The 26,526-nt window shown below is 43.8% G+C and overlaps 1 protein-coding gene across 1 annotated transcript in view; it reads left to right on the forward strand.

Annotated features, from left to right (window-relative positions):
- SHPRH (SNF2 histone linker PHD RING helicase) overlaps nt 1-26,526 on the forward strand; it is a 759,436-nt gene that overhangs the window by 369,575 nt on the left and 363,335 nt on the right. Inside the window, exon 11 of the mRNA XM_086927277.1 lies at nt 3,410-3,488. Coding sequence (XP_086783403.1) covers nt 3,410-3,488 — 79 coding nt within the window. The remainder of the gene's footprint in view (nt 1-3,409; nt 3,489-26,526) is intronic.

Consider the following 26,526-nt stretch of genomic DNA (forward strand, 5'->3'; position numbering starts at 1 on the left):
TACATCTAGTTAGCGTTGCACCGTAGGAGTACTCATTATTACTGTCATGCATTCATATACCTGCAAATATCTGTTGTTTTAGCACTATGGTAGATATCCACTATCCATATACTCTTTTGGTGCTTTTAACCGTTTATATCTGTTTCAGTCTTATGGTTGTTGCAGCACACATATTTTACACTGTAATGAGGCTGGCTCAATAAATGCTTATTGAAAACGTCACCATCGTTTATTCTGTGTATCTCTCTGACAAAGTGAGCACAAGTGACTGGGTGAAAAGTACTGTACTGTTTTCATGATCCCTGAGGGGTCAGGGTTGTCATGTTCGATAGTTGCCTGAAACTATTTTCTCCTTGGTAAGAGGAGTTCATAGTGGCACTGTGAGCTAGTTGGTATACAGGCGAACATATCCGGTGGGGTGTCTGGAATCAGTCTGAACACCAGTTACACAGTTTGTTATTTCAACAACAAGAGAGTAAGGGTTTTTTATGGGTCACTCCTGTACCCCCAATAATTATGCAACAACAAGTGAAGAGTGACTCAAAGGTGCTATAGTAAAATAGATACCCAAAGCAACCAAAAAAACTCAACCCATAAGTGGAGAGACGTTATATATGAACCAAAAAGTGCTGCACACACAGTGACAAATATGTCTTGCTTTTAAGAAGAGCCCTCACTCATCCTAGTGGTGACATGCTTCATCATGGGGCTCTCACTGGAGGAACCGAATGTTCCCCCAGTGTGCTACAACGCCTGATTTACAGCGGAGCTGGTTGTTGTAAACAAGAATTTTCTGTGTGTGTTTGTGTAAGGTGATAGTGAGGTTACAAGATAATAACTGTACCCTAAGCAGTTTTATTCAGAGGTCAGTTAGTATCAATAAAAACTGTGTATAGGATACCTCCGAGGTTATATTTTGAACCCCTGTATCCTGCAAAGGTGTAGGTCGACATGTTTCAGCTGTCAGTAGATTCGTGCAGCTTTCTTCAGGACCAAAAAGTGAGTATCCCCGGTGGTCCACGCTCGCTAAGGCGTGTCCTATCCGTGAGGATATGATGTGTGAAAAATATAAAAAATTAAAATATCAAAAATTAATAATTAAAAGACAACTCACTGTGTTACCTGTGTAGGCACTCCTAGAATTCCCACAACCTGTGGAATAAGAAATCACAGCATTAAGGGCATACATATAGTTCTGGCCTTACTCATGTTTTCTTTGTGATGACTTAGTTTACATAGTAAACAGGCACACTCAGTTACAGCACCTAGGTTCACCATTTAGTGGTATGTCATTTGGGATCTGGGATCTGGTTACTGATCCCCCGTCCATTATTAAGGACACAATGTTCCTTAGTATCATTCGATAATGATTATGCCCGCTCGTTCTTGCCAACAAAATCCTCATTACTACTCACTACTAACATCCCTACCGTTATCCATCATCAAGCCAAAATCCCACCATTAGCCTGGGCTGAGGATTCTCTTTGTAGTGGTGATTATAAATGAGGTTGAGATGAGATCTGAGGCCTTTGGGCTCCATGGTATCAAAGGCACCACATCAACCTGTTGGAGCTGTGGGCCATCCAGCTGGCTTTCAGTGCATTTCTGCCAACCAACACGGGCAGCCTTGTGCAAATTTTGATGGACAACATGACCTTCAGGTAGTACTGCAACAAGCAGGGTGGCATAGAGCCATGGATGTTGGACTATGGGGCTATTAGTTATGTGCCAGGAAGTGCTAAGACTGCAGCATTGACTGGCTGTTCAGGGTATTTCACTGACTGTGAACCGTCTTACCGGATCTCTGATCGCCACAGTGAGCTGAGCACCTTCATTTTCATTCTGCCAGAGCAAAGGCTGACACTGTGACCTTAACCATGGCTGTTACAGTACTGGACATCTGCCAGACGGCTTCATGGGCTTCCATCCACACCTTCACCCGGAATAACTTACCTTTGAGAATGCTGTTTCTGTTGGGTACTCTATCTGCATATTTCTCACTGCGTGTCCTCCTCCCCATTCAGCGGACTTCAGATTTATGATAAGCTTTATGTTATATCTTGCATTTTTGAATGAGTTACTGATGCTTTGCATCTAACGATGGGGAATACTTCATGGTTAATTGATGTTAGTGTGCAGAAGTGGCAGCTGTATACAGTTCTGTGCTGTCACTTCCGGCGGCAGGACTAGGACACTGTAAAGTCCAGTGGCACCACATATCGGCAAACAGTGGCAGTTGCTGGGAAAAAGTACTGATCTGACCTGGTGCCTAGGGAAATTTGGAAGTTGAGGATTCCTTAGGCATTGCAGTGTAAACCTTTCAGTGATAAAGATACTGAAGAAACAATAATAGGTTAGAAGAACGTGTTTCATACCAATGGTGCCTTTGTTATGTTGGTTCTTTAAAAAAAAAAAATGTAATTTGTTTTTATTGTTTTTTTCGTATAACTTTTAAAACAGAATAGAATAGTCCTTATACACCCGACACAGGTGATCATTACATATTGCAATACATTCCATGGCAATGTACAATTATACAAGAACCGTTAGTTGTTAAGTCCAATACAGGACGAGGTGACTCTCTGTCCATAGAATGTATGTAGAAAATGTGAAAAAAGAAGGGGGGGGGGACAAAGGATAAGACAGAAAAAAATCACAATCGGTATTCTAACATATGATTATACTGGGTAAAATATGCTGCATTTGTCCTAACCACAAAAGTTAAAGATATATAGCTGGTCAGCCAAAGGAATTGCCAGCCTAGTGTCAGTGGTAGAGCAGCTATAAACACTTTGTCTGCGCGACTGATTTGTAAGGCTGACAGTCAGGGACTATCAGTAGCCAGGCGCGTTGTGTTTGTGTCCGAGTGTATCTGAGTGGGCACCCTTTGTGATGCAATGCGGTCGTCGTCACTTACTGACATGTCGGGCACCACGTCTGAATTTGGTATGTTGGTTCTTATGGCTATTTGGTCTCTGTAAATTATCCCACCATACCTAAGAATACCTAGATTTCCTGTGCTTAACGTAGAGGTGCAAGAACAGCATTCACACTCTTATGATGCCATGTTTTGTCAGTTCCTTGCTGAACCGATGTGATTTCCTAATACTTTAATGGCATCCCCAGGAACGCAAGTGTTAAAAGGCTGCTAGGGGCCACCCTGGTAGTGAGGTGCAAAGAGGAAAGGATGAACTGAAGTAACATAATTTACTGTTATTGAATTACAATTTCTTTTTTCAGAGGTTGTAGAGTTTGTCCTCTCAATTTGATTTTTAAATTCGTCTTTATTTTTGTGCGTTTGGTCATTTAAAAAATGTATAAAATATAACATTTAAGTTTGATGCAAAAAGCATTTCTGTCTACTTTCTTTTTGCTTTACATTTTTCTGATTAACACTTTGTTTCTGTAGGCGGCAGAAATGGCCTTGCGCCTAGCAGGGATTAATCGCTGGTGTATCACTGGTACCCCAGTGCAACGAGGACTAGAAGGTGAGTTAGAACTTTTATTGCTTTACAAATTTGTGTGTATGTGTGTATATATATATATATATATATAATATATGTGTGTGTAAGACAAGAAATGTAAGAACAGTCCAAAGTGCTTCACCCTTGCCCCACTGTAATTGCCACAGATCTGAAACACAAACAGGCTCTCTGTCCATCCGTCTCCTCTTTGTACATAAGTTGATAGTTATATTGCACAAACCTAGTTATAAGGCTGTGGCGCGCTATACAGGGTCACCCACTGTCGCTTTTTTTTATTAATGAACCCTTTCAGGGTCCCTGCTTTAAGTATGCTCAAGAGCCCCTTGACATGCTCCCTCCTGTGGGCAAAGTTCTCGATTATTCGGGCATTCCATTTTCAGAAATGTACATTCTTCAGATTGCGATTTCAACTCACACCTGTTGGAAGCCTTATCTGATAGAGACTTGTAGCTGCAGATTCCTTACCTTTGAATTTCCCAGGCGTCATGCTAGATCCAGGAACTTTTGCTGAGCAATACCCCGTGCGCGCGACGTCGGTGGGTCCATTGGGCTTCACGTGTCGTCGATGACGTCGGTAGCGTCTGTTATGACGTTGCGGTGCCTACATAGGCACCACCCAGGCGCTCGGACATCAGTTCTTTTCTTTCCGCACCAGTTAAGCGCCGATCCAGGAAGACCTACCCCTCTGCCGCTTTTTGACAGGCTTTTTTTCTGGACTTTTGTCGAGATTTTTAACGACTTCTTGTGCGAGGGATGTCGAGTAGGAAGACCGGTTTTAAAACGTGCAGGACTTGTTCCAGCACGATGTTGGTTACTGGTCCCCACCGCGTATGTCTGTGGTGTCTTGAACGCGACCACGATTCAAAGTCGTGTTCAGACTGCTGGGCGATGGCTCCAAAGATGATCTTGAGGGATCTTGAGGGAGCGGGCATTGAAGTTGCTTGCGGCCCAGCAGTCGACATTGTTGAGCAAGACTCCAAGGAGGACATGATCCTGTTAGAAGAAGAGGAGGTTGCGGAATCGCTCTCAGAGCCCTAAGTCCTCTTCCTTTCATTCGAGGTCATCTGGACACTCTGGGAAGAGGCACAAGAAGAAGAAGTCCAAGTGGACTTCGACTTCACCTCAACTGGCGTCTGGCTTCGAGAGAGGTAAGGGGCACCAATGCTCTAGGCACGGTTCTGCGGAGCCTGAGCCAGAGTCGACTTTGTGCCTCCCTCCATTTCCGGGAGCCGGAGCGACTCCTGGTCAAATGAAGATTTTTTACGAAGCCATGCGCCGCGTATTTGAGCGGAACAAATCCGTTGGTAAGCCCTCTGGCCCCGCTGGGTCAGATGGGGCCACATTGGATTCAACGTCGTCGGCTTTGGCCATGGCACCGGTGGGACCTCAGGGGTCTGATCTCTGCTCCGGTTCAACGCAGGTCGTACCAATGTGATCTTCCCCGACGTCGTACCCGAAGTCGGTGCCAGCGGATGTCAGTGGCGCAAGCCCCATCCTCATCCCTGATGACATGAAGCCGGAACGGCGTAGAGCGATGCAGAATCCGACATAGACAGAACCCAGGGGTTCTCTATTGTCGCGTGAGCACTTTGTGGACATGCTAGGCTCAGGAGAGGAATGGAATGAGTCTGGAGACCCCTTAGAGAACCAGAATGTCTCTGAGGAGACTATGGACTGTTATGGGGAATTTGGGGAAGCCCGTGGTCTGGATACATCCCCAGACACTGGCATTCTTCCTCCATCTACAGTGGCTACAGAGGAGGGGGCGTCCTATGCTATGGTGGTTCAGAGTCAGAAACAGTGGTTCCTGTGGAATAATAGAATCAATATAGATAATAAGGTGCACAATCGCAATGGAAGGGTTAAAATGATGTCAGAGGGCGAAGAAACCACATACACCTATGGTTCTAGTTTGATACAATCATATTTAATATTTTACAAACAAAATTCTATATACAATGAAAAAGAAAAATGTGCGCAGTGTCCCCAGTGAGAAACAGGAACCTAAACTATTGGTGACATAATTGTGACAGTATTTTACAAGGTTTCCAAGGTATTCAAAAAAGTTGACCATTTAGCAACACCATACATAATATACAGCAGCGATATACAATAATATGCGCTGTTAATAGTACGCTTTCTTTTGTTGTCGACGATGTTTCGACCCTATACATGATCTAGGGTCTCCTCAGGACCTATGGATTTAGGGACATCTGACAGGTAAAATGCGCAGCTGGATGAAGTCTACGTGCCAACAGTGGGTGAAGGAGGAAAAGGAAAACGAGATACTCACAAGGACACCCAGCCGGATACCCAAGTGAGAGTGAAGGCTGGCACTCAGTGGGTAGCTGAGCACTGTTACTGTGTTGATGGTACACAGAGACGTGTATGAAGACGGTGATGAGGAACTCTGGAGTTGGTATTAATCACAAGCGATGCTGTCGCGCTGACCTGTGAATCACGAATGTTCAGTTCGAGGCATGTGGGCTGCTGAATTTATATCTGTGCATAGATTGCCGCCTAGTGTTGGGTCCGGATGATCGCACATTGTTGTCCTGGAAGAGTCTTCGAAGTATCACGAGATAGGTGGCTCCTCCCCTGGACTACAGTGCGCATTTGCATCAACTCCATCCCCAGATTGTTTTTTTCCGCCATTGGGGTTGGATGCATATTTGTTCACTCAAGTTCGGAATCAATCAAAAACTTTCTTTTTGGCCAAAAGGCCTTTAGTATATCGTCGGTATTGTCTTGCGATCGGTGCCCAGTTCTGTTCCAGCTCAGTTCCCGAGTCGGACATCCAGAGGAGCTGCGTGGCTTTTCGGCACTGAAGGCCCAGTCGACGCCAGAGGCCTTATCGACGAACCATCATGGAACGGAGCCCGTTCAAGAAGTGTCCCGTGTGCAACTCGAAATATCCTCACATCGACGTCCACCCGGTGTGCAACAAGTGCCTGTCGCCGGATCACAATGAAGCCAGCTGTATGGCTTGTTCTCGTTTCCGCTCCAAGAAGACGATTCGATTTCGACTCGCAGCGCGCAAGGAGGCCCAGCAGACGGCACCTGACCCGGTGAACATTTTCGATACCGAGGACGATGAGGGGGTCGAGCAGGAAGTTCGAGAGAACCTGTCTGATCCCGCATCGGAGGTCGACTCCAGCTACGACTCTGATATTGAAATGGTCAATACTGAAGACGTCGACGAGGTAGGAGACGACGATGGGGCCTTTGGGGCCGTGGAAGATAGCTCGAGCGAGGAGCTATGCCCAAACGTCGATACAGGGGCCAAAACACTTAATAAGGCTCAGGTCGAGGGATCGCCACATGGCCTTACCCAAGATCTTACACTGGGTTCTACAGCCTCGCCTCAAGGCCCAGCTTCGGACACTTCTAAGGAGCCACGGGTTGTGAAATCGAAACCGAAAGAGAAAGCATCGGTGTCTACCTAACCGAAAGCACTGGAGGCGACATCGAAACCGAAAGTGCGTATTGCTTTGGTCGGCTCGAAGTCCTCTGAACTATCAGCGCCGACGAAGCTTAAAGGTGTTATCGACCCGGTGAGGTCGCTCAAGGGTGTCGAGCCGAAGACTGGGACACCAAAAAAACTGGTCAAGGACGTCGAGCCGAAAAAATGGGCACCGAAGACCGTCGACACAGACAAAGGACTCGGAGCTCCGAAGGTTCTCGATCCTACGCGTCGGCAAGACAAGGCTAAGGGCGATACGAACCTCGAGTCCACGCATGGCGGTGGCTCGAAGGAACCAGTCAATTCGACTCAGCCGTCCGCCTCCTTCTCGAAGCAGGTGTCGGAATCGTTGAAACGAACTAAGGAGAAGGCTTCGACTGTCGGGCCGAAGGATACTCCACCACCGAAGCCTGCCAGTTAACCTCAAAAGTCGCCGGCGCCCATCCAGTTCACGCTGCCACCAAAGGTGGTACCTAAGGCCTTCGCCCCTAAGACGGCCGTCGATTCGTCCAAGAAGGTGTCCACGGGGCTGAAGCCCAAACCTGCGGTAGTGGTCACGAAGCATCGACAAACCCCGCTTGAAGAGCAGTCGGAACAATTCATCGACGCCGACACGGGTAGACTTTCGATTTACAAACGAAAGATCGCCCCGGAACAGCCTATGGAGTCATATAGAATTCCATTAAAAAAGAAGGATTCCACGACATCACCAGTTCTTGTCGAACCTATATCTCCACGTGGCCAGGACACTGCTCCTATCTCGCCCACTTACTCGGATGTGGAGACAGGGGAAGGTGACAATGAGGAGTACAACTATCCTATAGACACTGATCCTGAGGATCACAATGAACCCTGGGCGGACGCTGCTGACCCAGGGGATCCACACTGCCCCAGACAGTCATGTGTATGCTGTAAAAACCTCGCCTAGTGAAGACTCTGCGGCGTTTAATGCGCTTATTGAAAGGGCAGCCAAAAATCATGATGTCCAGCTCCATGCTGACCCTATTGAAGTGGATTTCTTGTTTGACACCTTTTCCACCTCTGAAAGGACTGTCAAAACTCTGCCAATGCTAAAGGGTGTCTTAAACATGCTGGAGACATTTTTAAGGAGCCCACAAGGGCCAGGGTGATAAACCCCAGGATTGAGAAGAAGTACAAACCAGCACCTGGGGACCCTACCTACATCAAGGGCCAGTTGCTGTTGGACTCTCTGGTTGTTTCCAATGCCCGGAAGAGGGCAAACTCACAAACAACGGGTGATGCTCCTTCCCCTGACAAAGAATCTAAAGTGCTAGAAGCATCAGGGAAGAGGGTGGCAGCTCAAGCGGCCAATATCTGGCGCATTCAAACACTCAGGCACTCTTAGCCAGATATGACAGGGCCCACTACGATACACTCCATACCCTGTTACAACACCTGCCAGATGAATATAAGGAGGCAGCAGAAATGCTCATACAGGAAGGAAAGCTTATTTCAAATGCTTCCATCAAGTGTTGACTGGACGCTGCAGACACCGCGGCCAGAGCCATTAACACAAGTGTGATGTTACGGCGACATGCCTGGATGAGAATCTCCGGGTTCAAGCCAGAGATACAAACCACCATACTAAATCAGCCTGTAAACCCTGACCACTTATTTGGACCAGAGGTGGACACCACCTTGGAAAAAATCAAAAAAGACACTGAAACTGCAAAGTCTATGGGGGCTCTCCAGTCGCAGCAGTTCAGGGGTGGTTCTTTTCGTCGCTCAAACAATAGAGGAGTTTCCAGAGGCCAGCTGTCCCAGCAAACACAGTACAATAAAGGTGGCGCGCAAACCACGTACACCAAATAAGGTAGAGGTGGCTATTGTGGAAACAGCGCCAAGGGCAGAGGTGGTAGAAACAACAGCTCCCGATCCTCCGCTGCTAACAATCCGTGACAACTTGTCACTGCCCCCCGACCATACCATACCGGTCGGGGGAGACTCCAACAGTTCCTTCCGGTCTGTAAATCCATCACCACAGACAGGTGGGTCAGAACTCTTATCCAGTACGGTTATTGTCTGAAGTTAACATCCACTCCACCCAACATACCCCCAAGACACCGTCCTATGTCCACAGAGCATTTGCACTTATTGCAGCAGGAGGTACTCGTCATGCTGCAAAAAGGAGCAATCGAGCTCGTGCCTGTGGAAGAAAGAGGCACAGGAGTATACTCACTGTACTTCTTGATCCCATAAAAGGACGGGTCCCTCAGACCCATACTGGACCTCAGACCCCTAAACCAGTACATTCTATCAGAACACTTTCACATGCTAACATTGCAGCAGGTTCTACCGTTGCTCAGTCAGGGAGATTTCCTCGCAACATTAGATCTGAAGGATGCATACTTTCAAATTCCGCTACACCCGTCACACAGAAAATACCTCAGATTCACCATTCAGAATCAGCATTACCAATTCAAGGTCCTCCCTTTCGGAGTGACGACGGCACTCATGGTGTTTACAAAGTGCCTGGCGACAGGGGCTGCACACCTACGGAGACCGAACGTTCACGTCTACCCTAATCTGGACGACTGGCTTATCCAAGCGAAGTCGGCCGACCAGTGTGCCGCCCACATGTCCCATACCATTCACCTTCTTCATGATCTGGGATTCTCACTGAATTACCCAAAGTCCCACCTTCAGCCCGCCCACGTACGGCAGTATCTGGGCGCGACAATAGACACTCTGGCAGCCAAAGCACAGCCAAATTCAGTGAGGGTCAACAGCATTCAATTGCTGATACAGAAATTCAGACCGCAACACTCGCTTCCGGCACGAGAGTTCATGCAGTTGATAGGCATGATGGCCTCCTGCATCTTCATAGTCCCGCACGCGAGACTACATATGCGTCCGCTTCAGTAGTGCTTAGCACGTCAGTGGAATCAGGCTCACGGACAGTTGAGAGACCTAGTGTTGGTAACCGGTCATGCATACAACTCTCTGCATTGGTGGAATCCACAAAACCGTTGCAAGGGACGACCGTTCCAGGAGCCTGTGCCACAGATCATTCTGACAACGGTTGGGGAGCTCATGTACTCCACTACACAGTGCAGGGACTATGGACAACGCAGCAAAAGAAGATGCCCATCAACCTTCTAGAGCTGATGGCTATCTTCATGGCGATAAAAGCATTCAAGGTACATCTGTGCAACAAGGTCGTGTTGATCCGGACGGACAACATGACGGCCATGTACTACATTCAGAAGCAGGGAGGTACACACTCTCCACAGTTGTCTCATCTGGCTCAGAGCATGTGGAAGTGGGCCATTCAGAGGAACATCTTCCTCATGGCGGAACACCTCCTAGGCAAGGACAATCAGATGGCGGAACTGCTCAGCAGGTACAGCCACCAAATGCACGAGTGGGAGATACATCCATCAGTTCTCCACCTGTACTTCCAGCAGTGGGGTCATCCAGAGATATACCTGTTTGCCACAAAGGAAAACGCCAAATGCCAAAGCTTTGCCGCCAGGTTCCCACAGTCCCCCAGCACCTCTAATACCGCTGGTGGCACGCAATCTGAAGCAACACTCAATGACTCTCATCCTGGTTGCTCCGACGTGGGCACGCCAACCATGGTACACCACGTTTTTGTAGAACTATCCGTGGTACCGCATCAAAGGCTGCACCTCACACCCCGGCTTTGACGCAGAGTCATGGCGACATTCAGCACCCAGATCCGCAACAGCTCAACCTGGCGATCTTGCTCCTGAGGTCTTAGAATTTGGCTACCTCAACTTGCCTCCCGACTGTATGGACATCATCAGAGAGGCAAGGAAGCCCACCACCAGAGCATGCTATGCAGCAAAATGGAAGCGGTTTGTCATTTATTGTGCAGACCACAACATCAACCCGCTAGACGCGTCTACTCACAACATTATTTGTTACCTGTTGCATCTATACAAATGCAATCTGGCCTATGCTTCCATTCGTATACATTTGTCCGCAATAGCAGCTTATCTACAAAACAGGCAACATCTCTCACTTTTCAGAGTGCCTGCCATTAAAGCCTTTCTGGAAGGACTCAAACGAGTCATTCCTCCCCGGACCCCGCCAGCTCCTGAATGGAACCTAAATGTGGTCCTCACCAGACTGATGGGTCCACCTTTTGAGCCTCTGCATTCATGCGGGATTCAGTTCTTGACGTGGAAAGTGGTTTTCCTGATAGCGATTTTGGTTGAGAAAATATACAGGAGAAACCCTTTTTATGAAAAGGGATGGGGTTTTAGGTACTCTAAAAAAATGACAATTCCCTTTTCATATGTTTGTAGTAAAGAGACAAAAGTCTCTGAGGGGTTTAAACCAAAGGTGAAGGGTGAGCCATATGTTGTATCCAAGGTTGCATAGAGATTGACAAATTTACAATTATAACAACATTTAGAAACAATACTTCAAAAGCCAAACTGATGAGAATGTGCACACACGAAGGGGTTTTTTCTTTCAAGAATTTATTATATATTGGTGCAAAAATGTTGAGTTTTAAAATTTTCACATTTATTCATAAAAAACATTAAAAACTTTGTACATCAAAGTATAGCAAAATATGTCGACGCGGCGTTTCGGTGATGTGAGTTGTCACCTTCTTCAGGACAATATTTCATTTAAAACCACTATAAATTTAAAAACACAAAATATACAGTTACTTCGTATCAAAAATCACGGTAGTTATGTTACAAAACAGAACTCAACCATTTTTAGCTGACCAGCTCAAAGAATTCTTATTCTTTTATTTGTGTCTGACATCAAGGTTCAAAACATGTGCATTCTCATCAATTATTAAACTGTACAAAAACAACGTTTGTTAATTTAAAAAAAGGAGAAAGAACAAAACATTTCTAAATTGGACAGATTTGTATAACAGGCCTATATCGCATTTGTTAGTCTCGCAACCTACTATGGTCATACCCTTCTTTGGCATCCCTCACATCATTATTGCAACTATTGGGGACTGGAATACTTATTATTCATCTCCCTTTCCCACGTTGCACATTCATGGGCGGTTAGTTTTACTTGGTTATTCATTTCATCCATGCCCTTGGGTGTATTTATTTGTTTCCCCTCTAACCGCAGATTTTATTGATTGTACCTGTTCCGGTTAGTATTTATTTTTTAATTCAGTAGATAACATACATACCTAAAAAAGCTGTTGGTTGGTCGCTTTGGTCAATGGGCGATTCCAAAATCTTTCAACTTTATCATGATTTCTATAAATTACAAAAAGGTGTCATCAGTTCATCTGGCGCTAACTCTTCTCAATGAGCTATTTTTCTATTTTTGCTGTCAGTTTACCTTATTCCTACGATTATTCCTCTTAGTAGGAGTGGAATTCGATTATTCTCTTCGCTATTGAGCCCTCTGGGTAGAATTATCAATGTACCTGTATGGCAAATAGTCATTTTGTTGAGTTTTATTGTCTAAGTTGCCCACCTATTCTGCATTTTTATTCACTGCACTTAGACCGATGTTGTTTAATACATACTATTTTTACAGGTAGGATCCACCTCAAAAGATTGTGGAAATTGTGGCAAGGTCTGACCTTAAATCACATGCTATTTGCTTGGATTTGCCCTTATGTTTCGATTTGATTTTGGCTACCTCTTATTAGTTTTCATATTGTTAGTTGGTTACCGTTTTCTCCTTTTCTTGCATTATAAATCTTACATTCTTAATCTGGTTATTACCGGTGCTCGAAACAAATAATTGGTTACCTGGATTTCTTTTCAATTGAATCCTAATAAGGACGGTCGATCTTTTCTTTGCCCAATCGGAATTAAGGTGTATTATCCTGTTAAATACGAAGGGGTTTATTACAATCCCTATTTATTTAAGATTTCTGTTGTGCATCAAATCTCATTACATATCGGTCTTACCTTGTGTAATGTCTTTAGGGTGCTCGCTTTTATTCTTTGGCGGCAAACTTCCGTTTTAAACAGTACTCCCTTTCCGTTCTATCAGGAAAAAAGAAGGGATACCTATTACCTACTCTTAACTGCTTAGGGCAGTGGTTTAAGAGGTATAAATCTAACGAATAGGGATTTAAGGGGTCCAATTTTACTTACTTTTTGAAGTATCTTCCGGGCGTCAAAATGGGCGTCTTCACGGGCCGTCCTTTCGGGCTGCAATGGCCCTGCTTAGCTCTGTTGGCGTTTTTATCCCCCTCTTAATTGCTAAATTCCTGGTTTAAAGATTTACACCTGGGGTTTTGAGCGTCACGTTGCTCTCTTCCCTCCGTAAAACATGGCGGCCATCTTATCCTACCTATACTTGTATCCACATCATGTTCACGCAACTTAGAATTATACATCATTCTTTTGTGTTATTATCCTGTACTGTGCTGTTTTTATTATCCTGATCCTCTTCATGGTCTTAAACTAATTTTCGTCATTTACCTTGTATAATTACGACCTCTCGTATTAATTAATTTCTATAATCCGGTCCTGATTACACATAAACGAAACCTTGTTAGGTTTCATCAATCGTTTCGTTATTATTACCAAAAATAATGATTTCGGGTATAACTTACAGATCCTAGAGATCTCGTTTTTTTTCGCGTGTATTCCGACTGCTATCTCGTTCTGGGGTACGGTCGCGATTTTACCACATTTTGGGGGCGGCCATCTTGTAATGACTGGATGTTCATTATTATGGGTTCTGGCTGCCTATTTTTTTTAAAAACCTTGTATTTCTCGGGCCTCTCGTATTAAATAAATGATATCCTCCGGTCCTAATTGTACATCCAAGAAACTTTGTTTAGTTTCTCAATTTGTTTTGTTTTTGTTACCGAGACCGATGATCTCGTGTTTAAACTTAAAGGTCATCTTATCTTGGGCGGTCTTGCTAGCCCTTCTGATCCTGCTATAACTTTTGTCCGGATTGATTAATTCCATGTATAGCTTCCCTATGCCTCTTATATTTATGTGGGTCGGTTCTTGCCTATTACTGGTGTTATTGATAATGCTCATTTACTTTTAAGTTTTAATCTTTTCCCTTCTTCTAAAACTTTTGGGAGGACTTGTATTATGTTTATTATAATTCCCTACCACATTGATCTCTGTAGATGGTTGGGACGACAATTTAATCTAATGGGATATATATTGGCTGGGTTCCTATTTACATATTGCTATAGTTCAAATTTCGTCTGGTTTCTGGGGGCTTAGATTATTTTATCCCACTCTTCTCGACTATTAAGTCCACTCCTGAATGTATTAAATTTGGACATATAGTATTGTTCTCTCTTTTTCCGTTTTGCTTCCAGATCACCTCCTCTATTGTTCAATTGTACAACTTCAATTATCCACAATTTTAGGTCCTCAACAGTGTGTTTAGACTGTTCCCAATGCTCTGCTAGAGGTGCATTGGTACGTTTGGTTCGGATAGCAGATTTATGCTCGTTGAGCCTAAGTCTCATTTCTCTCGATGTTTCTCCTATATAGGCTTTTTGGCAGGGGCATTGTATCATATAGATCACGTTTTGGGTTCTACAATTTACTAGTTCTTTTTGATAGTGGGTAATTCCATTGTAGCTGATTTTTGAGCCCTTGATGATCAAACTGCAGTTTTTACAAGAACCACAGGGATAGTTTCCCATTGGTGTCTTTCCATCTATGGTTCCCATCCTGTTTCTTTTCCTATCATCTGGATATGTATGTACTAAACAATTTTTGATTGTTTTATTTCGTCGAAATGCAAAAATAGGCTTTGGAAGGGATATTGTATCTGAATTTTGAAGCAAATTCCAATTCCTATTTATGAGATTCTTGATTTTGTTGCTTATATTAGAGAAATTGGTTACAAACACTAATTTTTGGTCTTTAGTTGAGACTTGTGTTTTGGGCTCAGAAAGGCTCTCTCTGTTGAAGTATTTTGCTCTTTTATAGGCCTTCTTGATCATTTTCTTCGGGTAAACCCTTTCCAAAAATTTATTGGTTAGGGTTTGGGCATGTTTTTCGAATTCTTTTTTATCCGTACAATTTCTTTTAACCCTTAAGAATTGGCCAAAAGGTATGTTATTTTTTTGGGTTGCCGGGTGGTGGCTTTCATAATGCAGCATTGTATTTCGGTCAGTGGGTTTGCTGAAGAGTTCCACCTGCAAAGTCCCATCTACATGCTTTATTTTGAGATCAAGGAAATCACAACTTTGGTTGCTATATGTGGAGGTAAATTTTAAATGTTTGTCTCCTAGATTGATTCATTCGATGAACTCTCTCAGTTCATCTTCACCCCCTGACCATATGCAGAACACATCGTCAATGAAACGGTACCACATTCTTATATTTTCTAAGAATGGGGCCATTTAATTGAAAATGTGTTTTTCCTCAAACGCTGAAACGTAGAGACATGCAAGGCTCGGCGCACATGTTGCGCCCATGCTTGTGCCCTTGGTCTGTTTAAACAGTTCTTCCTTGAATAAAAAAATATTGTTTGTTAAAACAATCTCTATGCAATCCACTATGAATTGGGCATGATCAGATAGTTCTTCTTCTACACCTTTCAGAATGTTTTCTATCATTATCTTTGTGTCATTCTGTGGGATGTTTGTGTATAGTGCCTCTATGTCTAAGGTCACTAGCCACTCTCTATCCATATTGTAAGGTTTGTTTTCTATTTTACTGATCAGGAGTGTCTTTTATGTATGCTTTTTGTTGGGTCACTAATGGTTGAATAAACTTGTCTGCATATTGGCTCAGGGGTTCTGTTAATGAATTTAAACTAGAAACTATTGGGCTCATAGGTGGATCTCTAATATCTTTGTGTACTTTCGGAAGCCCATAGATAGCGGGTATTACTGGTGTGTCGTTTCTTAAAAAGTTAAATTCCTCCTGATTGATTACTCCATCTTCTAGGGCAAAGTTTAACCTCTCCCTTATTTTTATCTTTAGTTCCGACCATTCATGTCTGTCGGAGGAAGCATAATGCAGGGGGTTTCTCAGCATGTCTTGCATTTTATTCTCATATTTTTCGGTATCCATGATGACAATGCTGCCACCCTTGTCACCAGGTGTTATTGTTATTTCTTTACAGTCTTTCAAGGTTTCTAGGGCGGCTTTCTCTTTTTTGGTTAAATTATATTCGACCCAGGTTTTTTGTTTTAGAAGATCTTCTAAACCTTTCTCTATTACCCTTTCAAAGGTGTCAACCTCTTTGCTGACCATAGCCCCAGTGGGCATCCAATTGGATTTAGGTCTAAGTCCTGATTTATTGTTGCTAACAGTTTTCTCCTTTCCTTCAAAGAATTTGTTTAGCCTTATCTTTCTGAAGAAACTTTTAATGTCCCGCTCTAAATTAAATTTATCTACGGGTTCAGAGTTCGCATATCCTAAACCTTTTTCAAGTAACTTGATTTCCTCAGTGTCTAGATTTCTACTTGAAAGGTTTATGACTGCAACTTTAGGGTTCAGTCCCAATTCTTTTGGCTTCGTGTTCTCATATAGGGACGTGCTTGCCCTTGGTTCTGAGGATAAAAATTCCTCCCTCTTGCTCTCCCTCTGGGATTTCTGTTCTGATTGGTTTTCCGCCTGTCTAAAAAAGGCAGGCTCTCTTTATTGGTCTTACTGCTATTACCACCATCTCTGGGGCCAGAGCTTTCAGGGTTTATTTCTGATTCAGATTCAGTACTAGTGTAGGAACTCTCAGAGAATGTTACTCTTTTTCTTGAACCATTTCGTCTGTTGGGTTGCCAATTTTGCTTGTATTGAAACTCCTCTTTGTTTCTCGTAGTAATCTTTTTGGAGGTAGGGGTAAGTCAGTTCAGGTCTATATTTATCTACATCTTTTCTAAATTTATTACTTTTTTTGTTTGTTAGAAAATCCCTGTATCCATCCAGATCTCCCTGGATCTCCTCTAACTTACTCTTTGCATCTTCAAGCGATGTATTATCTCTTAGCTTCTTCTCCATTTCATCTAGTTCTTGTTTCTCTATGATTAGTGTAGCATGGGCAGTTTCTATTATTAGTAGTAACCAGTCCCTACTACCTCTATTCGCAATAAATGTCCATGTTTCAATACATTTTTGGTTTTTAGTAAAAAGGCTAGGTTGGGAGTGGGAGTGGGATAAAATAATCTAAGCCCCCAGAAACCAGACGAAATTTGAACTATAGTAATATGTAAATAGGAACCCAGCCAATATATATCCCATTAGATTAAATTGTCGTCCCAACCATCTACAGAGATCAATGTGGTAGGGAATTATAATAAACATAATACAAGTCCTCCCAAAAGTTTTAGAAGAAGGGAAAAGATTAAAACTTAAAAGTAAATGAGCATTATCAATAACACCAGTAATAGGCAAGAACCGACCCACATAAATATAAGAGGCATAGGGAAGCTATACATGGAATTAATCAATCCGGACAAAAGTTGTAGCAGGATCAGAAGGGCTAGCAAGACCGCCCAAGATAAGATGACCTTTAAGTTTAAACACGAGATCATCGGTCTCGGTAACAAAAACAAAACAAATTGAGAAACTAAACAAAGTTTCTTTGATGTACAATTAGGACCGGAGGATATAATTTATTTAATACGAGAGGCCCGAGAAATACAAGGTTTTTAAAAAATAGGCAGCCAGAACCCATAATAATGAACATCCAGTCATTACAAGATGGCCGCCCCCAAAATGTAGTAAAATCGCGACCGTACCCCAGAACGAGATAGCAGTCGGAATACACGTGAAAATAAACGAGATCTCTAGGATCTGTAAGTTATACCCGAAATCATTATTTTTGGTAATAATAACGAAACGATTGATGAAACCTAACAACGTTTCGTTTATGTGTAATCAGGACCGGATTATAGAAATTAATTAATACGAGAGGTCGTAATTATACAAGGTAAATGACGAAAATTAGTTTAAGACCATGAAGAGGATCAGGATAATAAAAACAACACAGTACAGGATAATAAAACAACAGAATGATGTATAATTCTAAGTTGCGTGAACATGATGTGGATACAAGTATAGGTAGGATAAGATGGCCGCCTTGTTTTACGGAAGGAGGAGAGCAACGTGACGCTCAAAACCCCAGGTGTAAATCTTTAAACCAGGAATTTAGCAGTTAAGAGGGGGATAAAAACGCCCACAGAGCTAAGCAGGGCCATTGCAGCCCGAAAGGACGGCCCGTGAAGACGCCCATTTTGACGCCCGGAAGATACTCCAAAAAGTAAGTAAAATTGGACCCCTTAAATCCCTATTCGTTAGATTTATACCTCTTCAACCACTGCCCTAAGCAGTTAAGAGTAGGTAATAGGTATCCCTTCTTTTTTCCTGATAGAACGGAAAGGGAGTACTGTTTAAAACGGAAGTTTGCCGCCAAAGAATAAAAGCGAGCACCCTAAAGACATTACACAAGGTAAGACCGATATGTAATGAGATTCGATGCACAACAGAAATCTTAAATAAATAGGGATTGTAATAAACCCCTTTGTATTTAACAGGATAATACACCTTAATTCCGATTGGGCAAAGAAAAGATCGACCGTCCTTATTAGGATTCAATTGAAAAGAAATCCAGGTAACCAATTATTTGTTTCGAGCACCGGTAATAACCAGATTAAGAATGTAAGATTTATAATGCAAGAAAAGGAGAAAACGGTAACCAACTAACAATATGAAAACTAATAAGAGGTAGCCAAAATCAAATCGAAAAATAAGGGCAAATCCAAGCAAATAGCATGTGATTTAAGGTCAGACCTTGCCACAATTTCCACAATCTTTTGAGGTGGATCCTACCTGTAAAAATAGTATGTATTAAACAACATCGGTCTAAGTGCAGTGAATAAAAATGCAGAATAGGTGGGCAACTTAGACAATAAAACTCAACAAAATGACTCTATTTGCCATACAGGTACATTGATAATTCTACCCAGAGGGCTCAATAGCGAAGAGAATAATCGAATTCCACTCCTACTAAGAGGAATAATCGTAGGAATAAGGTAAACTGACAGCAAAAATAGAAAAATAGCTCATTGAGAAGAGTTAGCGCCAGATGAACTGATGACACCTTTTTGTAATTTATAGAAATCATGATAAAGTTGAAAGATTTTGGAATCGCCCATTGACCAAAGCGAGCAACCAACAGCTTTTTTAGGTATGTATGTTATCTACTGAATTCAAAAATAAATACTAACCGGAACAGGTACAATCAATAAAATCTGCGGTTAGAGGGGAAACAAATAAATACACCCAAGGGCATGGATGAAATGAATAACCAAGTAAAACTAACCGCCCATGAATGTGCAACGTGGGAAAGGGAGATGAATAATAAGTATTCCAGTCCCCAATAGTTGCAATAATGATGTGAGGGATGCCAAAGAAGGGTATGACCATAGTAGGTTGCGAGACTAACAAATGCGATATAGGCCTGTTATACAAATCTGTCCAATTTAGAAATGTTTTGTTCTTTCTCCTTTTTTTAAATTAACAAACGTTGTTTTTGTACAGTTTAATAATTGATGAGAATGCACACGTTTTGAACCTTGATGTCAGACACAAATAAAAGAATAAGAATTCTTTGAGCTGGTCAGCTAAAAATGGTTGAGTTCTGTTTTGTAACATAACTACCGTGATTTTTGATACGAAGTAACTGTATATTTTGTGTTTTTAAATTTATAGTGGTTTTAAATAAAATATTGTCCTGAAGAAGGTGACGACTCACATCACCGAAACGCCGCGTCAACATATTTTGCTATACTTTGATGTACAAAGTTTTTAATGTTTTTTATGAATAAATGTGAAAATTTTAAAACTCAACATTTTTGCACCAATATATAATAAATTCTTGAAAGAAAAAACCCCTTCGTGTGTGCACATTCTCATCAGTTTGGCTTTTGAAGTATTGTTTCTAAATGTTGTTATAATTGTAAATTTGTCAATCTCTATGCAACCTTGGATACAACATATGGCTCACCCTTTACCTTTGGTTTAAACCCCTCAGAGACTTTTGTCTCTTTACTACAAGCATATGAAAAGGGAATTGTCATTTTTTTAGAGTTTCCTGATAGCGATTACATCGTTGCGACGCGTTAGTGAACTCCAGGCACTAACTATACAAGAGCCATTCATACAAATTCACTCCAACAGGGTGGTGCTTCGCACTAACCCTAAATTTCTTCCTAAGGTGGTTTCACAGTTCCATATCAATCAGACTATAGAACTGCCTGTGTTCTTCCAAAATCCTGAGTCGTTGGCAGAGAGAATTCTCCACACACTAGACGTCAAGAGAGCTTTAATGTACTACATTGATAGGACCAAAGATTTTTGGAAAACGAAACAACTATTTGTTGCCTTTTCGCCACAACACAAAGGCAACCCCATTTCCCAAGCAGGTATAGCCAGGTGGATCGTTAAGTGCATTCAAATTTGCTATCAAAAAGCCAAGCGCACTTTAACGGTCCCCCCACGGGCCCACTCCACCAGAAAGTTAGGGGCCTCCATGGCTTTCCTTGGAAATATTCCTTTAGAAGACATATGTAGAGCAGCCACATGGTCTACCACACACACATTTACTAAACACTACTGTGTAGATGTGCACTCCAAACAGCAGGCAGCTGTAGGGCAGGCTGTTCTAAAAACACTTTTTCAAACTGCTGCAGCTGGCACAGGCGGCCGCCGCTAATGGAGGGACTGCTATGTGTTCTATGCACAGATATGAATTCAGCAGCCCACATGCCTCGAACCGAATATGCTACTTACCAGTATGCATCTGTTCTTGGCATGTAGGGCTGCTGACATTCATATCGTCCGCCCTCCTCCCCGGCGCCTGTAGCGGCTGCAGCACTCAGAATTACTCTTAGCATGGTCATCACTCACGGTGTTACACTCCATCTCTGCCACAATGGCTAAAAACAATCTGGGGAGGGAGTCGATGCCCATGCGCACTGTAGTCCAGGGGAGGAGCCACCTATCTCGTGATACTTCGAAGACTCTTCCAGGACAACAATGTGCGATCATCCGGAGCCAACACTAGGCGGCGATCTATGCACAGATATGAATGTCAGCAGCCCTACATGCTAAGAACAGATGCATACTGGTAAGTAGCATATTCGATATGGTGTTCTGTACCTACATATGGTTGAAGCCCATCTATAGAAGTGCTTTGAGGACTGCTATTATTGAAGGATTCGTCTTCATTGAAAAATACTAGACCCTTTGTCGAGAGGCCTTGTATCTCTGGACATGGCTGAAACATCAGGGCATAACCCTGATGGTTCAACACCAGGCAGGTTCACTGAACGCCAGGGCAGGCAATTTCGGCTGGGCGATGCCTAGCGGATCACGAATTGCGTCTCCAGTCGGAGGTGGCGCAAGGTCTCTTTCAGCAGTGAGGAGAACGGTGGTTAGATTTGTTCGCCTCCGAAGAGAACGCGCAATGTCCAAGGCGGCTATCGCTCGGTAACACGTTTTGTCGCGAGTGGAGCTCAGGCCTGTTGTACACCTTTCCACCCATACCACTCCTGCCCAGGATTCTGAAGTAGATCAGGAGCGACTGGGCCCAAGTCATCCTTGTGGCGCCGGACTGGGCAAGGAGAGTTAGGTATGCAGAGCTTCTAAGCATGAGTGTAGAATTTCCGATCAGGCTGCCCCTTCGGGAGGCTCTTCTGTCACAGCAGCAGGGAAGGGTTCCCCACCCGAACCTGTTAACTCTGCGCCTCCATGCATGGAGATTGAGCAGCGGCACTGATGTCTTTTGACCTTCCTCCTGAGGTCTGTAATATTATTCTGGCAGCCAGGTGGCCCTCCACCAAGTCGGTATCCTCTTGCCGTTGGCAGAAATTTGTATTATACTTTACAGAAAGGCCTATTGACCCTCTTTCTGCTCCTCTTTCAACTGTACTTTTAGTCATCTGGCACTTGCCCAGAAGGGCTCTGCTTTGGGAACTCTCAAGGGTTACCTTTCTGCTCTGTCTGCCAGACCGACCTTCTTTCTTTAAATCTCCTATTGTAAATAGATTTCTAAAAGGGCTGGTTCACTTGTTTCCACCCTCGCCCTTTATCATGCCACAAAATGACCTTAATTTGGTCCTCACGTATTTGATGTGCGTTCCTTTTGAGCCTTTGCATAATTGTCCCCTCCGGCTGTTGACCATCAAAACAGTCTTCTTCCAATTACATCGGCCTGGAGGGTGAGTGAGTTACAGTCGTTATCCAGCTTGCCTCCTTATTTTATGTCTTTTAAGGACAAGGTGGTGCTTCGCACCTTGGCAACGTTTCTACCAAAGGTTGTGACCCCATTCCATCTGGGTCAGTCCTTCACTTTGCCCACCTTCTTTGCTCCCCCACATCCCTCTAAGGAAGAAGAGCGTCTCCATGGACTGGACCCAAGAAGAGAGTTGTCTTTTTACCTTGACCGCACAAGAGAGTTCTGGGTGGATGACCAACTCTTTGTGGGGTATGTGGGAGCAAAGATGGGAAGGCAGTGCAGAAAATAATCATCTCTCACTGGGTTGTTCTCTGTATTAAACTTTGTTACGCCTTGGAGAAGAAGCAGCCCCCTGAGGGATTAAGAGCCCACTTCACCAGGGGAAAGTCCAAGACATCGGTCAGACAGCGACATGGGCATCCTTGCACACGTTCACAAAACATTATTGCCTTGAAGGTCAAGTGCTCAGGGACGGGCACTTTGCCCGCTCAGTACTGCAGGACTTTTTAGTCTAGTCCAACCCACTTTCAGGATGGTATGGCTTGGGTATCTGATTCAAAGGTAAGGAATCTGCAGCTAGAAGTCTCTATCAGATGAACAAGTTACTTACCTTCTTTAATGCATTATCTGGTAGAGACTCCATCTAGCTGCAGATTTCTCTCAGCCCCAGCCGTGCCTCCCCGCTTTGCGGACTGATGTGGTAGGTCTAGGGTTACTCCCCTTACAGGGCCCTCGTTTTGTACATGTTTACGTCAGTCACTTCGTAGCTGTGCGCTTCTGGCGTGGAAAAACGAAAAGTACTGACTTCCACGTGCCTGGGTCGTGCCTATGTAGGCACCACAACGTCATAACCGACTCTACTGACGTCATCGACGACAAGCTGAGCCGAATAGAGCCACCCGATGTCGCGTGTAAGGAGAATTACTCCGCAAACCTTTCCGGATCCAGCCTGATGCCTGGGAAATTCAAAGATAAAGAATGTGCAGCTAGATAGAGTCTCTACCTCATAATGCTTTACCTAAGATAAGTAACTTGTTCTTCGGGTCATTTGTCAGTTTGATTGCAACTACTTGTTGATCGTTCAGGAACGGAATTGATGCTTCTAAGCTTTATTGGTTGTATCTTTCTTCTTTTTGTGTGGTTGTCCTTCATAATGAATATCTCTGTGCACTCAATAAAAGTCTGCCTGTGGGTTGGACGCACATCATTCACCACATAAATGCCCTCATAAGCAATATTTCGTACCACTCATGCTTTCTCTGGTAGATTCTCCTTCAGTGTCTGTATTCGTCCACTCTGAAAGGATAGTGTTGGTTCATATAGTGGTAATGTCCAGCTTTCGCTACTGCAATTAAAGTTATGGTCGCCACCTCCATTCCCCAGACTTATTCCATATTGCAGTGCACCAAAAACGATGCTATTCGCCTCCAAATTTGAGCTGACCACATCTCCCCATGAATCCCTAAAGTTCTGCATTGACTGTTGATCAGAGCACCTTGGCTTGTTAGTGCTCTGATTAAGCCATGGAGGCTTAATAAGGCCTGGCCTAGACTCAACCAACTTGCGAGAAACCTAAAGTTTGCTTCTCTAATTTTTCTGTTTTCCCTGGGTGAGCTGTATGAAACTTCCCTGGAAAGTGCAAGTTTCTCAATCTGTGTTTCATCCTTTCTGAGTCACCCCAGACTATGAGAAGCTCTGGAAAGCAGTGGTTTAAATGTATTCCACTCTGCAAAGCAAACACTTTAGTATCTGGAGTTGATGCTATAACAAACTGTCTAACACAGTGGTGTCACTATTTATTTGTTTATGAACTATTACTGACTTTTGGTACTGTCTTTGACACAGACTTATAATACAATTTATCTGATTTAGTCAGCGGAACGTGAACAATTTACCATGTCTGCTCAAGTGATTTCAGAGGGAATTGTGGAGCAGACAGTCTCTAGAATTAACCAAAGGAAACTTCACAACTTGATGCTTTCATTCTCAAGTGCATTAATCTCATAAGTATTCCATGCTTATGAATGTAATTAATTAGAAAACCTGGAGCTAAAAGTACTACATGTAAAGTACGTTTCGTTAATTTATTTGCTGCTATACAGATCATCCTTGCCCTCACCCAGAACTGGTATGATGGCTTATTTTGAAATTCTCTAGAGGCTCTTTTGATGTTGATTCGTTGTTCAACAATTGACACAAGGAACCTGTGTTTTTTACTTTAGAAATTGTTAAGTCAGTGTCATTGCAGTTTTGTCAAACCTTTGAACACCTATCTGCGCCCAGCAGCTAGACTGTGCACTGAGGGAGTCTTTCTTGGCTTGATTCACTTCTTAGGCTGTGTAGTGGTATACAGTAATTAATAGATTACGTTTTTCATCATGCATTTTCAACTGGGGCTTCTTTGGAGCATTATTACTTTCAGAGGCTCTTGGATTCCAGAAAGTCATTCCAATCAGTAGTCAAGTGTTGGTTGGAACTAGCAGGGCCACATGTAGGCCACTTGAGGCAGATGACCTAACTGTGGAGGTTTCTGTGCCAGGAGGTGGCCTGGACATCCATCTTTTTGAGTTCCCTAGTGCAAAGATGGCCCCACTCAATGGAGAGCAAAGGCATTAATCACACTTGGATATTACATGTATAAGAGCTCCAAAACTGTAAGGAGATTCAGAGACTACCAGCTTTAACATCAGTGGCTTTCTTTGTAATATGGGCCAAGGGGGTTGTAAATTTATTAGTGGTTTCACATATGAACATGATCAGTGGTCCCAGGCTGAAATGCCTGAGTGACATAAGGCTGTTATGAGCATAAGGGACCTCAGTCAGTAATGCACTTTAGATCACCCAGACTGTGTCATATATCAATTCCTCCATATGTAACATGCCTCATTAGACCTAGGGTTTAACATGTCATCTGCTCCAGACTCATGAGCCTCAGTGGCCCAAGGCTGTAATGTGTAGCAATGGTCTCCTGTAGTAACAGGCATCATTGGCCTTTGGATATAACACACAGCCAAAGGGTGTAATGGGCATCAGTGGCAACAGGCAAGATGCTCATTTTAATGTTCCACAGAAACTAGTAGGGTATATCAGCCTAGCCACCTCCTCTGTCTCACCCCCACATGTCAGCAAGCTGCCTCATACACCAAGGCCCATAGGGGCTGGTACGGCCTGTGGTTATTTAACTTTCAGCTCCAGTCCTTGCGGCATTGCACAGTAACAGATTTAGGCCACTTGTACATGGGTGGCTTGGTTCTTCTGCGAACACCAGAAGCAGCTCAGATGCTTGCCAGCTGGACTCACTGCTTGGCAGGTGTCGGTGCAACACAGACTCTACCAGACTCCGCTCCATGTTTGTGTCCTGGAGCGGTCTTTTTCACACTCTGGCTGACCATTTCACATTCAGTGGTGTTTGGTGGATCTAGATAGAGGTGCTCCCTTGTGCATTTCTTCCCTTGCCACACGTCACTTGAGTCCTGGACCGGGAGGTTACTACTTGTATGCTGGCTGTGCAAAACATAAAGTCCAATCCCGCCCCGGGGTTATGGTGGCACTTTTTGGTTTAAGAACATGGCAAAGCTAAAAGGTTGTGGTGGGGGGGGAGGAGCAGGGACGGGGGGGGGGGGGTTGGATAAAGGCCCCAACAGGTTTGCCATGTCATTAGAGGTTTGGGGGAAGGGGTCAAGGTCGAAAATCACCAGCCTTCGCCGCCCTTCCCATTTGGTTGGCAGGTCCGGTCACTAAGGAATAGCAGAGGACCCCTTTGACGTGTCCTAGAATGTAATTCCCATAAGTTTGGATTACGGGGCAGGACCACCAGATGTGCAGGAACATCCCTATTTCTTCATGGCAGCTCCAGCATGACTTAGATGCGGTGAGGAACATGCTGGAGAGCCTATTGGGGACGAGGTACCATTGTCCCTGATTTAATAGTACAATTTGAACAGATGCCTCAGGTCCTCGGGCGAGAAAGCAAAAGACACACAATTGATGGACAGAATGCAGAACAAATCAAAACATTCACCCCAGTCAAGAGATCTGGGTTAAATCCATCATTCTTTTGCTCAGCATGCCACCCTAGTTTAGACCTGGCCATATGCAAATCAGTCTTGCCCCTGTGCCTCATGGGAACAGACCAGCCCAAACTGCCAAGCCAGGTCCTCCCTGGACCGGAAACAAGCATCCTAGGACCGGTTTCGGGGTGTCCTAGGATGCTTGTTTCCAGTCCAAGGAGGACCTGGCTTGGCAGTTCTGGCTGGACTGTTCCCATGAGGCACAGGGTCAAGACTGATTTGCATATGGCTGGGTTCAAACTGGAATGGTATAGTGAGCAAAAAACAATGGCCCAGATCTGTGTACTGGGGTGAATGTTTGACATTGTTCTCCATTCTGTCCATCAACTGTTGTTTTTGCGACAGGTCC

Source organism: Lissotriton vulgaris, chromosome 6 (assembly GCF_964263255.1).
Source record: "Lissotriton vulgaris chromosome 6, aLisVul1.2, whole genome shotgun sequence".
Lineage (NCBI taxonomy): Eukaryota > Metazoa > Chordata > Amphibia > Caudata > Salamandridae > Lissotriton > Lissotriton vulgaris.